We start from the raw sequence: 12,696 nt of genomic DNA on the forward strand, positions 1-12,696 counted from the left end.
TGTGTGATTTGTAAAATTACTGAGACGTCTGCATCGGGAGATATAGGAATCTTTTCATATATTTCACTTACGTATATGAAATGCAACACAGATCATACAGATCTTTCAAGTCGGTACATTATTTTCGCTGCACGATATGACAAAGGCGAGTCAGCGCTCAAACGTTGATTTCTTTCATATGTAGATTAGCTACAGATTTGTAATTCAAAAGCGGAGGCCACAGAAAGGACCACCCTGTCATTTTCATGAGTAACAAGTACTTGTATTACTCTTAAGGACAGAAGTCATTTAGAACTAATTGTCAATCATATCACTTTAATATACCTCTCGATTAAGATAAAATATTCATTAGACGACATAATTGTCAATATATTACAATAAGTGACCAACAAAACACCACAATTTGTCACTAATTGTTTGTTAAATGAATAAATATTAGTACAAACATGCCAAGTCATCAATGTCAACGGAGATCGGTATTAGTTGAGTATCCGCGTTCTGCTTTAGCCTCGCATTTTCCACTTCATTTTCAATATAATACAAACAAATAGACGAAGCATACATGATCTTTTTTTTGCTAACAAAACAGAACGTGCTTGTTTGGTGTCGTATTTGACTAGTAGAACAAATGAGTACTGTTCACATACATACGACAAAATTCGTCGTTTCTTGTAATATCGAGAATTTCAACATGTCAAAATGAAAGTATGTTTGTATATGGTTTATTCCGTGGGTTTATTAACCAATTCTTATTAATTGTGACTGCGTGTTTTGTCAGCGAATTGAATTGCTGTTACAACAGAAATTATTTGAAAATCGAATTTACACGTTTTATGGCCAGTGTAGCAAGGTCGACACCGTCGGTGAGCGTTAATTTAATTTTTGGAGGGAAACAGAATAGAATACGTTTGAAAAGTTTTTAAATCAGAGAGTAACATTTTTATAGAGTGCTAATGTCGATGGACGTTTGACATGGCCATTCATAACGGTACACCGCACATTAATGGTAATATTAATTAGAACGGAACGTATCACTAAAACTACACATATAACCTATTATGAACAAGTTTTTAATAGATGTTTGAATATTATTCGTTATCTTAGTATTTTAATGTTCTTCGTTTATGAGTAGGAATTCGATACAATTTTAATATTGTGTTTTGCACTAGGTACTTTTTAAATTTAATGTTGTATTTCATAAATATGATTTCATAGGAATTTATTACTCGATGTAAATGAAATGGTGGTATTTAGTTCGAGTGTACCCAAAAGTCTTTAAGTAGCTTAATCCTTTGTCCGATCTTTCAATTGTCGTCAAAATCTGAAGTGGGCATTTGAGTGCTCAACCCAAGGCTTTTTTATACAGTTTAAGTACACAATAATAATAATACAAAACAATGGAGCTTTGAATGCCTCCGCCGTAAACCAATGGATTTCTAAAACAATTGATCAAAACAAGTTTCAAGTTACCAACCATTAAAAGAGCTACAAAACGTAGTATATGACTGTACTTTTAATAATATTATGAAAAAAAATTGGTACGTTTAAGCAGAAGTTCTAGGTTTGATATTTTCTGGGCATTTGTTTATTGTCTATGTCATAGACATGTCATGTCATAGACTCTATGTGTATCTTTAGCCGACGAGCATGCAGGAAAAGTCTGATGACTGTTGATGAAGCGAATGAGTCGTAGCAATTGGCGGTCCATTGTCTCTGCCTACCCCCATGAGAGACAGGCGTGAAGTTATGTATGTATGTATGTATGTTGTTTATTGTACGGTTTTGTTACGCTTATTAAAGGATCTTGATTAATTTGTCGATTAAAGTTTTACTTGAACTATATTGATTATTTACCTATGTTTACAATTCTAGTATAGATAATCATAACTTTGGCATTTCATAACTTAGAATAAACAAAACGGTCCCATTGGTTGTCCATGTCACGGCAAAAAAGCAACAATTTTGTCATTCCATCCGTCTGTCTGGGACTGTCACATAAATGCAGCCACCGACTCGCGAGTTGAAGCGCTTCACAATGCGTGCACCTTGCCTTTCATCCCGAGGGATATTGTCTCGCGTCCCTGCCCATACTCTCGGAAAACTTCGTCACACAAAATGAAATTTAATTGTTCGTACACGCAGCCTCTTAAGGCCAGTTCAGTGTACCGTCAAGCAGCTTTCCGCGCTATATAAGGCTACGTTTGTTGGTTCGAGATAAGCTTTGTTTATTTTATTCCTGCGATTAGCTTGTACCGCGTCTTTATTTCTACAGTTTTATGGAGTTATTTTACGGTCACTGCGTCAGGTTAACAACTAGGTTACAAGTTTGTTTCACATTTTCAACTTTATCACAGTACACATTGGCATAAGTGATGGTTTGAAACTTTGAAAGCGCCGTGGGCGGCACAGCACTTACTTTTTCCTTTAACGAATTCCGAATGTTTGTGTCGTGAGGGAGCGTGGTGTTGTCGTCCGTGTCCGCGGGAGGCGGCCGGGGTCCCGACTGCGATGAGGCACAGGCACCACAACAAGGCACGCGCAGCGACCATGCTGCGACATCACTCGCGAAGCTACGCACACGACCGGCCGGCACTAACTTCCATCGTGTACTGGCCCGCCCGGTTTGTGGAGCCTCGCGCTGCGCGGGCGCATCCACAGACCCAAACCTCTACAGACCAGCCAACTAGCAAGCCTTTGGGCGGGAAAAAATTGTAAACGATTCTTTCTTCAAAATATTGAAGCACGGGCTGTCTCAAGTGCGCAAAATAAACATAAACTTAGTCCACAACAAAACTAAACCTTCAAATCGGCACTGCGAAAAGTCAGTTCTTTACCAAACTAGAAATCGATAAAATATTAAACTATCAATTTTTATAAATTCAATTAATGAAGTATGTAGCACTAATCACTTTGTTGCACTAAGTTTACAGTTGTCACTAGGGTTAGGATGGGCCCTGTGCGTTTCGTTTGCCGTGTCTAATAGTTATGGCGGTCTGCCTCTGCCCTCTCACAAGCACAGGTAAACGTCGAGAAGGACGCAGGTATGCGTCGCACTCGACACGGTGTAGAAAAAAGCCACGCAACAAAAGTTTTTAATAACGCATTGTGCTCACCTAGCAGAGATACGGACCTACGAACAAATTGTACTAGTCGAGTAGTGGACGACCGAAAACGTAACTTTTATACGTATCATGCACTTTTTTTAGTTGGATTTGGTAATTAAAGTCTGTGATGTGTTCGATTTTTTATCCGTTTTAAATAAATGCAGCTTTGTTCGGCTTATCTTTTGTAGCTGCGAGGGTACTGTATCTACTGTATTATGAAATGAACTACCTAATCCTCTATTACATCGGAGATTTTTTTATTACATAATTAATAAAACGCGCAGTTTGATGGCTGATGACAAAACTATATTTTAGAAAAGAAAAAGTACAAAGCCGGAAACCGGAAGTAGTCATAGTTAATAAATTATCAAAGACAACATTACTTTCCATAGACTAAGGTTTCGTGTGATGTCATTTATAATCTCAACACCCCCACTACATCACATGAAACAATGCAATTATAAACTTTATAAACTAACAAGTCCTAAAGCTTCAACACATAAATAATGTTTACATGCACCAAGTGCCTTAGTTAAAATGTCTGCTGGCATATTATCAGAGCACATATATTTAATATCTATTACTTTATTATTGACAGCATCCCTCAAAAAATTATAGCGAATATCTATATGTTTACTTCTTCTATGTAAAGCATGATTAACAACAAATTTCTGTGCACTCTGACTATCATTGTATAAGGTAACAAGTTTCATATCTTGATTAGTGACTTCAGCCAGTAAGACTCTTAAATACATCAATTCTTTGCATGCTTCTGCCATTGCCATATATTCGGCTTCCATGCTAGAAAGAGCCACGGTCCTCTGCTTTCTACTTTCCCAAGATACAACACCCCCCGACAACACAAAACAATAGCCTGTAAATGATTTTCTATCAGTACCATTTGCCCAGTCAGCATCAGCAAATCCTAACAACTCAGAATTACCTTTTACATATTTTATACAATAATGTTTAGTTTTCTTCAAGTACCTGAGAATGCGTTTAGCATAATGCCAATGAGTGCTAGTATGACAAGTATTGAATTGACTCAAGAAACTGACGCTAAAAGCTATATCAGGCCTTGTCAACACTGATAAATACATGAGGCTACCTATCAACTGCTGGTAGGGTACTTTAGTATCACAGACACTGTCATTTTTATCTATATTTAGTTTCAGTTCCATAGGTGTATTTGTCTCTTTGCAATCTAACATATTGAACTTAATCAACAATTGATTAATGTATTCCTCCTGATCTAAGGTACAAGTGTTATTCTCATTATCAATATTTACTCTCATTCCTAAGCACTGTTTCACCCGCCCAAGATCTTTTATGTTAAATTTAGAATTCAGTACAGAAATCAACTTGTCAGTCTCTGACCTGCAATTGCTATAAACAAAGAAATCGTCCACATACAAAGCAATAATAACCTTGACATCATCATGGAATTTAGTAAATACACATGGTTCAATTTGGCTTTTGTTAAAACCTAATTCAGTTAAGCATTGATCAACTTTTTCATACCATGACCTTGAAGACTGCTTTAACCCGTAAATAGCTTTGTTAAGTTTAACAATTTTACCATTATTTTTATCATTCAAATCAACATTTGGATGAGCCATATAGATGTCCTCTTTAAGATCACCGTTCAAAAAAGCTGTTTTGACATCTAAGTGTGTGACATTTAAATCTAGTTGCACAGAAAGAGCAAATAATAATCTTAAAGTTGAATGACGCACTACAGGTGAAAATGTCTCGTCGTAGTCCAAACCTGGTTTTTGGGTGAAGCCCTTCGCCACCAGACGAGCACGATACCGCACACTATTGTCACTATCAAACTTTCTTTTATAAACCCACTTGCACTGTACTAATGTCTTTTCCGGAGGCACTTCACTGACCACTTCCCACGCACTATTTTCTTCAAATGCCTGAAGTTCTTCTCTCATAGCCGCAATCCAATTGTCTTTATCAGGACCTTGAAGAGCTTCTTGGATTGTCGCTGGATCATGTAGACTTTCAGTATTTGAAGAAATGCACAAGTTTGAGAAACCATAGCGTTGTGGTGGCTTCCTTACTCTCTTTTGCCTTGGTGCTTCGGTGGGTGGAATCTCTTCTACATTCTGCAACACAGAGTTCACATCAGTCTCGTCAACGTTACTTTCAGGTTCAGTACCAGTAACTACATTGACGGATTCCTCATCCTTAGTCTCAACCTGTTGCGTTTCAGAGATTTCCCCCACTGGAACTGATATCCTATCATCTGTCACAATGTTACTTTTCAAGTTTTCTTGGATAATAACATCCCTGCTAACAGAGACACATCTCTTTTCTGGGTCATATATCCTATACCCTTTAATGTTTTCAGCATAACCAACAAGAATGTGGGGTTTGGACTTAGTATCCCACTTGAGTCGTTTTTCCTTTGGGATATGGACCATGACCTGGCTCCCAAAGATCCGAATGTGACTTAAATCAGGCTTCTTATTACTCCAGAGCTCAAATGGAGTTTTATCCTGTAATCCTGATGCTGGTGACCTATTTCTGAGATAAACCGCTGTATTCACAGCCTCAGCCCAGAACTTTTTATCAAGTCCTGCATCAAACAGCATGCAACGAGCTCTCTCTACTAATGTTCTGTTCATACGCTCACTTATAGCATTTTGTTCAGGGGTATATGTATTAGTTTTTTGGTGGACTATACCAGCTTCAGTGAGATAACTGTCAAATTCATGGTTACAGAACTCAAGGCCATTATCGGTTCGAAATATCTTAATTTTCTTATTCTGTTGGTTTTCTACTAAGGCTTTGAACTCTTTAAAATATTTGAACACTTGATTCTTAGCCTTCAAAAAGTAAACAAATGTCATGCGTGTGTGATCATCAACAAAAATAAGGAAATACCTGCAACCACCAATTGAAGCCGTCTCCATGGGTCCGCACACATCTGCATGAATGATATTGAGTACCTCACTGCTCCTCGTGCCCACATGGTTGAAAGGCAATCGTGATTGCTTCCCCTGACAGCACACAACACATGAACTCTTGTCGATGACAGCTTTATCCTTGAAGTCTATACCCTCCACTGCACCTTCTTTCATTTTATTCAGGTCGTTGCTATTTAAATGGCCCATCCTTCTATGCCACAATTCACTCTTCATATCATCAGATGTTGTTGTAAACAAACAGTCGTGTTTATGTTTCACATTCAATTTATAAACACCATCAATTAATCTGGCCTCTCCAACCAATTGATTACTACTGTTATAGATATAGGCACAGTCTTTCTTGAAATCCACTCGATTTCCATTCTGAATCAATTTGCTAACTGATAACAAGTTCGTAGCTATTGTCGGCACACATAACACTTCCTTCACTGTTATTGCATAGTTGCATTTATCTGTGATCGTGACAATATCAACATCTCCCGAGCATAACACAGGCATCACTCCTTTATTAGCCGCTGTAATCTCCTTTATACTCGTATTCTCTGATGTATTCCGAATATTGTTTACGTCTGAGGTTATGTGTACACTCGCGCCGGAATCCAAATACCAGTCGTCCTTGCTGAAGTTACCGCTTAAAAACACTGCAGAAAATGCATTCGACGTTTTCGTATCTTGAACTTGTGTACATTGATTCTTATAGTGGCCAACTTGCTTACAACGATAACATTTTATAACTTTCTTCTTGTTGTTATTGTTTTTGACATTTGACGTTTCGCCATCTTTGAATGAGTTCTTGAATGTTTTTGGTTTGCCTCTGCTGTGCTGCCCCCTAGTGTATAACGCACTAACTTCCGGAGATTCATCGTTTCCCGCCATATCTAATAGCTTCGATTTTACAACATCCGATGTAATGGCGATTCCGGAATGTTCAATGGCCATCAGCATTGGAAAGTATTTTTCGGGCAATCCGGCCAACATGAGACAGCCGATCCACTCATCGTTCACTAAGAAACCAGTTCCTGATAGTTTCTGTCCAGTTTCAATTATTTGAGTAACGTAACTGGTCATCGAATCTGAAGTTTCTAGTCGTATCGATATTAAATTTCTCAACAACATGATTCTTCTCGAAAAACCGGAGTCATCAAACATTTGTTGTAACTTCTGCCATAACTCTTTTGTAGTTGCAGCACTCTTGATATGTACATATAGCGACGGGTCAATGGTTAGGATCAACTTGGCTTTCGTGATGGCGTCCTGCGCGGCATTATCTCCTTCACCTTCCTTTTTGATGAAGTTGTTCTTGCCCTCAAGCACGAGTAAATTTTCGGCAGCAAACGCCCACTCACTATAGTTCTCTCTGCCTTTTAACTTCGGCACATTTGCTAAAAACGAATTCGAACTAGACGCCATTTCGATCAACCACACCGGCGTTCTGTGGGATCACTTTGTTTTTCAGGCAATACGGATGTAAAAGTCTCACAGTTCGCAAAACCGTAATTGCACAACAGTGTCCACTGTACATACACTGATTTTAAGACAGAAAACTAACTTTTAAACTATATGGGACTGGGCCCATAACCTAATAAAACGCGCAGTTTAATGGCTGACAACAAACTATATTTCAGAATAGAAAAAGTACAAAGCCGGAAACCGGAAGTAGTCATAGTTAATAAATTATCAAAGACAACATTACTTTCCATAGACTAAGGTTTCGTGTGATGTCATTTATAATCTCAACAATAATTCATTTTTTATTCTACGAGTTGTACTTGTACTTCTTTTTGTAATAACGCTTTGCTGAAAACCAAGGTTGTCAGTTAATATGTACCTACTTTAAAGTTTATATTTTAGTATTATTGGCATGTTTTAGTTGCTGCCGCCCCTTAAGTTAGTTTAACTCGGCCAGTGACTAATCTTACAGGTTCTTGTGGCACTATAATCGTTACAGTTGCCCAACGAACGTAACTAGGCAACGTTTACTATCGAATGCTTATTTATAATCCACTTTATAGGCTGTAACTGCAAGCTAAGCAAATGATTAAAATGAATAAAAAAAAATGCATTTTGATGAATAAACAAATTGTTTGGCAATATCACCTCAAATTGCTCCTGTATAATGTGCAAGAATTGACAAAAATACTCATCGCATCACACATCAAAAGCCTACAAGTGGTCAGTTGGAATTCCCAAAAATACTCACACATCACACATCACACACGTACATCAGCCTATAAGTCTTCTCGAACGAAGAAGGTTTGACCTTTAATCACCACGCTTGCTCGATGCGGGTTGGCGATTTCAAACTTACAATCAGATATTATAAGCCCAGATTTCCTCGCGATGTTTTCCTTCACCATTTGTCAGTGATGTCTAAATAATCTTAGAAAGTGCATATAACTTGAAAAAAGTCACATTGGTACTTTACCGTTGTAAAATACACATCAGATTACAATTTTCATGTTGATTCGTTGTCTGATTGCTAATTATAGTTAAAAATTATGAATTACTTGTATTATGTAAATAAGGTACATGTTTATTAGTCTAGGTCCTAAATAGTAATAAATATTTAAAGTTTTATACTACAACAAACTAACTACCGTACTCAGAGACATTTAATGATAACGTAAACTTTACTATGCCGATTTTGTTCTGAAAACAATTGCTACGTACTGGGTTAAGTAATCATTAAATGAGTCTTGTCTTGACTATTGTTCTGTAACAGTATAATTAATAATTTACCTATTGATATACGCTTACATGTTCTTTTTACCCTCAGGCCGCATATACATACAAATGTAGGTCAGAATACATAAATATTTATATCTTTTAACTAGTCAGATCTATTATAAAAACTGACTTTAACTAAATATGGTATAAATTACACTGTCATCAGTGTTTTCAATCTAAGAAATATAGTCTACTTAAAGGTTATGTATTGATTAAACGCTTCCATCCTTTACGTATGTATTCCTCTCAGTTTGCTCTGACGTCATGCTAGAGATGCTTAATCTTAACTTTGGTAACTTTATCACATATCAACAGTCTATAAGTGGCCACTGTTGACCAAAGGCCTCTTCATGCTCGGAGTAGGTTTAAGCATTAATCACCACGCTTGCTCAATGCGATTTAAAACTTATAATTAAGACCAGATTTCCTCACGATATTTTCCTTCACCGTAAGTTAGTGGTGTATAAATAATCTTGGAAAGTACAATATAAGTCGGAATACGTAATATTGGTACTTGCCGATGGTAGATTATGAATACATATCGTCATGCATGAGAAGTGGGCGTTTTTGAACCTCTAGGACACCATGACACCACTTTTATTACTAGTACTACAAAATGCAAATAGTATAAAGTACTAGTTAGCCATCGTCCGATACCAGACGAAACTGTTGAGAACACCTGAGGTCATAGTACGAGTTTGCTTTACGTTTAACGAGTTCGACGCTATGATTGGCCGGCTCCAAAGAATCGACCAATCAGAGTGTCGAACGTGCACACGTAAAATGTAAACTCGTACTAAGACCTAAGACAAAATGACTACACGCATTTCTTAAACATCGTCTGGATATAATTGTATGTTTTATTTTAATAACCAGTTTGTTTCTATGTAATACAATATTTCTTTTATATCTTGTTTCGTTTTTTTTTCTATTTACATGTTACGAACGTATTATGTGTAATGGCGATTATAAAATAGAGCTCGATGAGTAATACGAGTACATAAAGTTATTATTTATTGTTTTGTCTTCTAACTTAATATGTATCACATATTTTATTTCTGAAAATGTAATGTATACCTATTACCTACTTATGTTAAATACCAATTGTCCTGATTAGGGGTGGAACTAAGAATTCCCTGGTTCATTCTCATTTGCAAATGAACTGTGCTGTAATATTTTTTCTTAGGCAACGAATAGTTTTTAATAAACCACTAAACATGAACTTAACATGTGCAGTAAATATATTCTCATGTATTTACTATCTGAAATTAAAATCAAAACTAATTTTCTCATAATTATTGTTATTGAAAATAGATTTTATTATCGTATTAGTAATTAAACATCAAGGCTGAACGTAAACGCAAGTAGTCGAGAGTCTAGACCGTCAGTTATTTATGAGCATGTTTTGTGCTAACAGATATAGAGATCTAGACATAGTAATATAATATATAGGAGAAGATTAAATAAATAAAAGGATATTTTTTAAAAGAAAAACCACTTAAAACTAACCGTAATTTGTTTACGGCCTTGCATTATAAGTAAAACGTAATAATATAAGTCTTATTACTTTCAAAATAGTAAAAAGGTCCGCACAAAACTCAAAACATGTCGTATCAAAACAAACTTAAAGTCGCTAATACCTTGGCAAACATCATAAACGGCTAGTGGACATCAATATACACTATTTATAGTGTAAATTATCAATTATGTTATTTACAAACTCAGATTATAATGTGGACATAGATAGCAGGCGCGCGTTGAACTCTTTACTAGAGTCGAGATCTGCCTGTAACCACGGTAGTGTTACTCAGCGAACGACGCAACCACATCGCGTCGTCTCACGTCTATTGACGGTTACCTACGAACGTATCTAACTGCCACCGCTTCCTAGCGTTCGATGTATGTGGTTCTAGAAAGTTGTCGTGTATAACGGATTCGCGGAATGAATGTTTGGCCAGTCGTTAAGCCATAGCGGGTTCACCTCACATTCCTGAACTATGGAGCCTTCACGGTCTAGAATGCTCTTACAAATATCTTCTAGTTGTAGTCTCGATTCATCGATGATATTGGTTTGTTTTCAGTGATTCGATTCAGGTTCTTCAATCGATATCTATCATGGCTTCGCGTTAATTAGATGCTGCATTGATGTTTCTAATTATTTCGATGACGCGTGTAGAATTACATTGAAAGTTAATACGCTTATACCTTGACAATTTAATATTTATAAAGTGTTATTTACCTTGTGACAAGACAACGTACTGTTATGAGAAAATAAACTTCAAGCCTTAAGGCAACCCGGTTAGCCGTGATGAGATGCAAGCATACTAAAATTGCAAATATATGTAGTAGTTAGTCCGACGTGTTCAGCTGACTACGGGGCTCGATGCCTCACGTGTGTTGACTGGGCCTGCAACTTCAGTTCCTACTTCCCACTGAGAAATTACCAACATGTATTCATCTCTATTATCTCCTGTATTACTGGAGCATAAGGGTTATTATCGCCTGAATAATTACCGTATGCTGGTTACATGGCCCTTATGCTACGCCTACGAGTAAGCCTCGTCAAGCTGTCAATAAAATATCGGTTAAACGACATAAAATGAAGCGTGTCTTATGTAAATTGTTACTATTATTGGCTACAAAAGAAAAACGAGCAAATTGGTCATCTGGCGGATCATGAGCAGTCGACCGTGCTACCAACATACTGACAGCGTCTTATCTCGTACACCTGAAGAAGTCATTATGTATTTTACATCGAAGTTTCACACGAGCTATTACAAAAACACTTCTACTACAGCACGTGTTCAAATTGTCGTTTGATGACTTCTGCCTACCACCAATATGTCAATGCAAAACCAAACTGTATCGTATAAAGTGTAGTTAAACACGAGTTTCGGTACTACGCCATTTTATTCCAAACTCGGCAAACAAAACATTATTAAGAATAACAAGTAAAGCACGGGTCGCGGGTTCTACCTGCGAGCACAATAGTGAAATCAAAGCGCCATTGTGGCCGTACAATGCAGTCAAGTGGTTGGAGTGGCTTTGTTGGTACCGTCCACTTAAAGTGCCTGCTGAATCCATAAAAAAATTAGGCAGTTTGCTTTCTTGGCTGCCTTAGATAGAGATAGAAGATTGTACTGGTGTTTTTTTCTTTTCTATGATTTGGCTTTAAGTTCACGAGTTGTTAGACCTTATCAAATAATGTTGGCGCCGTCGCAGTCTCTTTGTTGAGGACAGGCTCGCATTGCACTAGAATGCTGAGAGGCAAGAATACATCGGGTGGAAAGTGCTTCTCCATAGAAGCTGTTTGGAATGTAGTAAGACCTAGAAATAGTCAAAAATGTTGGTTTATTAAACTAGTTATTCAGAGACAGGTATTTCCAATGATTTATTCACATACCACACATCTAACAGTCTTCAATCTCTACCAAATAAATTAATACGATAAAATAAAACCTGCAGTAAAAATTTGATAATGAACCAATGAGTCAGTTACATTCGTTAACGAAACTGCTCTCACATTTGAAATTCTTAAGAAGTGCCTCGAGTACCAAGGGTTCATATTAATTAATTGTTTTTATTACCAAAGTCCAAATTGCTATGTTAACACGTATGTTATAAACAAAATGGGTAGTTTGTATTCAATGCGGACTGTGAGAAGGGGAACTACCGAAAAGGTCTTGTCAACAGGGCTTTTCGGGTGGTCTTTGTACATTTTGCTTGTTCTAAATGCCTACTAAAAGAAATGTATACGCAGCTATTTTAGGTAAGTTACTATGAAGACTTTTATCGGTCTGGGAGTTTGTAGTCTAGATATAAACAGTAACAAAAATGCTCTTGTTGTTTTAACAAACCAGCTTAGACGATGTTTTATTTACAGTTTTTAAATTTAAAATGTATATTAAGTTTGTTAGAAAATT

At 36.9% G+C, this 12,696-nt stretch overlaps 1 protein-coding gene across 2 annotated transcripts in view; it reads right to left on the reverse strand.

Annotated features, from left to right (window-relative positions):
* Positions 1-12,696, reverse strand: part of LOC118264998 (epidermal growth factor receptor) — a 133,421-nt gene that overhangs the window by 14,642 nt on the left and 106,083 nt on the right. The window contains exon 1 of one of the 2 annotated variants that reach the window (XM_035577683.2): positions 2,417-2,982. The exons of the other annotated variant lie outside the window; for it this stretch is intronic. Coding sequence (XP_035433576.2) covers positions 2,417-2,549 — 133 coding nt within the window. The 5' untranslated portion in view covers positions 2,550-2,982. Of the gene's footprint in view, positions 1-2,416; positions 2,983-12,696 lie in introns of those variants that run through there. 2 annotated transcript variants of the gene reach the window in all.

This window comes from Spodoptera frugiperda, chromosome 25 (assembly GCF_023101765.2).
Source record: "Spodoptera frugiperda isolate SF20-4 chromosome 25, AGI-APGP_CSIRO_Sfru_2.0, whole genome shotgun sequence".
Lineage (NCBI taxonomy): Eukaryota > Metazoa > Arthropoda > Insecta > Lepidoptera > Noctuidae > Spodoptera > Spodoptera frugiperda.